This window comes from Aplidium turbinatum, chromosome 1 (genome assembly GCF_918807975.1).
Source record: "Aplidium turbinatum chromosome 1, kaAplTurb1.1, whole genome shotgun sequence".
Lineage (NCBI taxonomy): Eukaryota > Metazoa > Chordata > Ascidiacea > Aplousobranchia > Polyclinidae > Aplidium > Aplidium turbinatum.
This window is the reverse complement of record NC_137472.1, coordinates 47356167-47359460: the sequence shown is the minus strand read 5'-3', so window position 1 is coordinate 47359460 and position 3294 is coordinate 47356167. Positions and strand designations below refer to the sequence as shown.

Genomic DNA, 3294 nt, shown 5'->3' with positions numbered 1-3294 from the left:
ATTGGTCAATTTATAGATTCGCTCGTGTACCCCCAAAATTTTCTCATATTTTTGGCTTTAGAAAGTTTAGATATTGCAACAAATTATTAGTAGAGCTGCTTTAGAAGACTGCATACATGATATTTTGTACCAATCAAAGCACACAAAGTTATTCATAACAATGTAATCCAAGGTTAAACAAACACTGCAATCAATCAATCTAACAAACAATATATTGGCTGAATAAGCCCAGCAATCCTAGCTAATGTGATGGATGAGCCTGCTTTTTAGCAACAAGCTCATTAATACGAGGCGAAACATTAGCAACAGCACAACGAAGATCATGTTCAGGTGTTTTGAGCTGTGATCTGTTTTTTGATTTGATTCCAAGCAGCACTGAAAATGTTGACTCACACAACCATATTGATGGAAACAACAACAATGCATGAATAGCAGGTTCCGCAATCTTTTTGTACGACTTGCACATCGTAAACCAAAAATCACTTAAATTTCTTTCAGAGTACACGTCGCGTGCAAAGCCATCATGTTGGAGTTCAATCAGTTCCTCTTGCATCCCTGTCCCAGCCTGCAGTGTCTGAGCGTTCGCGGTGAAAGGATTCCTAAGATATGCAACTTCGACTTCACCAAGACTTGGAAAATAGCCGTCAAATTCCTTTTCCAACTTCATAAGATGTTCAGTGACCGATTCCAAGAACCTTGTGATCACAAATTAAGGATTTTGACACAGAAATTCTGGGAGCTGGTATACAAGTCCCCCCTTGGTAACTCATGACAGAGGAATTCACCAAAACATGTGGATTGAAGTGTGTGAACAGTAAAGCAAAGGTAAACTAGTTTCATCCTATATGTTTGGTCCTGTCTTTGTCATGAGTTACCAAGGGGGAGGGAGAGGACTTGTATACCAGCTCCAAATTCTGTTACAGTACTAAACATGGAAAAATTGCCAGAGCAAACATTTCCCCTTCAAAATATTTTAAGGCAGATTAGAAGTTATGGAAAGCATATCCTTATACTTAATCTAATGTACCCCTTGAAAAGTCGAAATGTACCCCTGGGAGTACATGTACCCCAGTTTGGGAACCCCTGAGCTAGACGATACTCCAAACAAGACAGAGATTATACTCACGAGGAAACACAACGCTTTGCAACAAGACGGCATGATTGAACCCAGTAGGCTAATTATCCATGGAGGGTTTAGATTTTGGTTGTCTAAAACGAGCAATCAGGAAAACGTGCATGGTCATGGATTAGGATACAGTAGAACTATCAATTGTTTTACTCAGTTTGATGCATATCTGTTGCCATTAATCGAAGACATTGTGACTAAACTTTCCAAAAATGAAGTAGGGTATTTAAGCTACCATTATCGACTTAAAGTCCGCTTACCACCAGATGAAAGTTGATCCGAAAGATAAAGACTAAAAAATACATCACTTTCTAAGCAGGCTCTGGCTTGTATCAATGGCGATGATTGCCGTTTGGTTTAACAAATGCCGTTCTCGAATTTTAACGTTCTCGAATCTTGCAATACTAGGCTAGATGCAGTGATGTACGCGTATACAAAAAATATTGACGCCGTCAGCGTAAACGCAAACGTTCGAAAAACCATACGCCGTATGCGTCAACGTAACTTGTAAAAAAAGTTATCAGCGTCAGCGCATACACTAGCGTAAACTCATTTTGTTTGCTAGGTGCCAAACATTCACACAGTATAAACCACCCGAAACAAACAAGTTTTATTTTGTATTTCCACAAAGAAACACAAGCATCTGAAAGTGTTCATCTGACATTTTGCTGCGTTTTGGTTTCAATATGTCTTTGCCCATAGAAAACATTCTTTCAACTGCAGCGCTGGAAGGTATTGGTGTGTTGCAGCAAAAAAAAAGACTTTAAAAAGTAGCCTATACGTTGACGCTATACGCTAAAATCCGTTAAAACTTTACGGCGTAGCCTCAAGCAACAACTAACCAAAAAATGTGGCCGTAAGCGTTAGCGTAAACAAAGAGTCTACGACGTAGAATTTGCGGCGTATACGTAGGCTACATCTCTGGCTAGATGTAGGCTACGCTGTACTAACGTTCAATTTTTTAACTTCCAACTGTTCTCTGTATTATTCAACTTGTGTTGGGGAGAAATGTTTGGTTGATTTTGAATCTTTATCGTCGGACTGACAAAGCCTTGGTTGATTATTCCTGGTAATTTCACATATGTAGAGGCTCTTGACACAAGGCTGGTTACCGAAATTGGCAGAGTGAAGTTTTCCAATTGTTGAAGTGTTGTTGCCGGGAAATTATTTCATTCACTAAATGCCGCTGAATGGAGAGCAGTCCAGAAATACGTTGCTCAAGCGCACACCCCGAGAGTCGAACCAGCGCTGCGTGATCTTAAGCCGAGCGCGTAACCACTGAGCTAACCGGGCGGATGAGTTGTAATTGAGCAAGTGCTGTGATGGCCAAAGCCAGCGCCTGAAGGCGAAATGTTGATTTGATTGTTTACTGCTGGTGAAAGTGAAACTACATTTCTGTTCTCAATTTTAGTTTGTGCATGTTGCAGCAAAAATGTTGGTTTAGCTATTTTATGGTAACTTTAAATTGTGTTGTAGTGTGGGTTATTTATAGGGCAAGGGCAGGTTAGTTGATACAGAAGGTTATTTGATACACCACTAAAAACAGATCCCAGAAAACGGATTTTGTAGAAATACTGCCGCCAACTGGTGAAGAATGATGATTGAGTGGTGACATGATGATTTAGTGGTTATCCAGTTTCAATTAGTTTGCAAAATTATGCAAAATGTTCAAAAATTGAGTTTTTTTTGCAAGTTTTTTCGCATTTACAATTCAGTTAGGCTAATTGTTGAGTGTTTGGAAAACGGTAAGAGATTAACTTATTGGCGACAGGCAGTGTATAAGCCTATTGGTGTAAAGTATCATTGCATAAACCAAATCATTTTTAACTGACTTTGTTAGATGGATGGCACACACACTTTTGATAAAAGTAAGGAAAAGGTTAGTTGATACATTTTAGCCCAGGCTAGTTGATACACTGTATCAATTAACCTGCGTTCGTACATTCAGTAACCTGCAATATTTTAACCTACTTTCAGGTAAAATAAATGTCAACTCTGTAAATTTGCTTGGAATTAGTTGCTGAAGATTTAAGCTGTGTGTAAATGAAGCTGCAAAACCTGTGAACTTGACAATATCACAAAATTAACAAGGCCTCTTTGACAACATGCCCCAGTTTTATAAAAGAAAAACTGATCGATGCTACAGATCAACTGAAGACTTTCTACGT

The 3294-nt window shown here is 38.9% G+C and overlaps 1 protein-coding gene across 1 annotated transcript; it reads right to left on the bottom strand.

Annotated features, from left to right (window-relative positions):
• Positions 1-241: 241 nt before the first annotated feature.
• On the bottom strand, positions 242-667 carry LOC145766469 (zinc finger BED domain-containing protein 5-like). The gene has a single exon (XM_082578191.1). The coding sequence runs from the start codon at positions 665-667 to the stop codon at positions 242-244; it is 426 nt and encodes a 141-aa protein (XP_082434317.1).
• Positions 668-3294: the final 2627 nt, after the last annotated feature.

Bases quoted from the DNA above. Each gene is read 5' to 3' on its own strand.
- LOC145766469 (XM_082578191.1), bottom strand. From the start codon at position 667: ATGAAGTTGGAAAAGGAATTTGACGGCTATTTTCCAAGTCTTGGTGAA.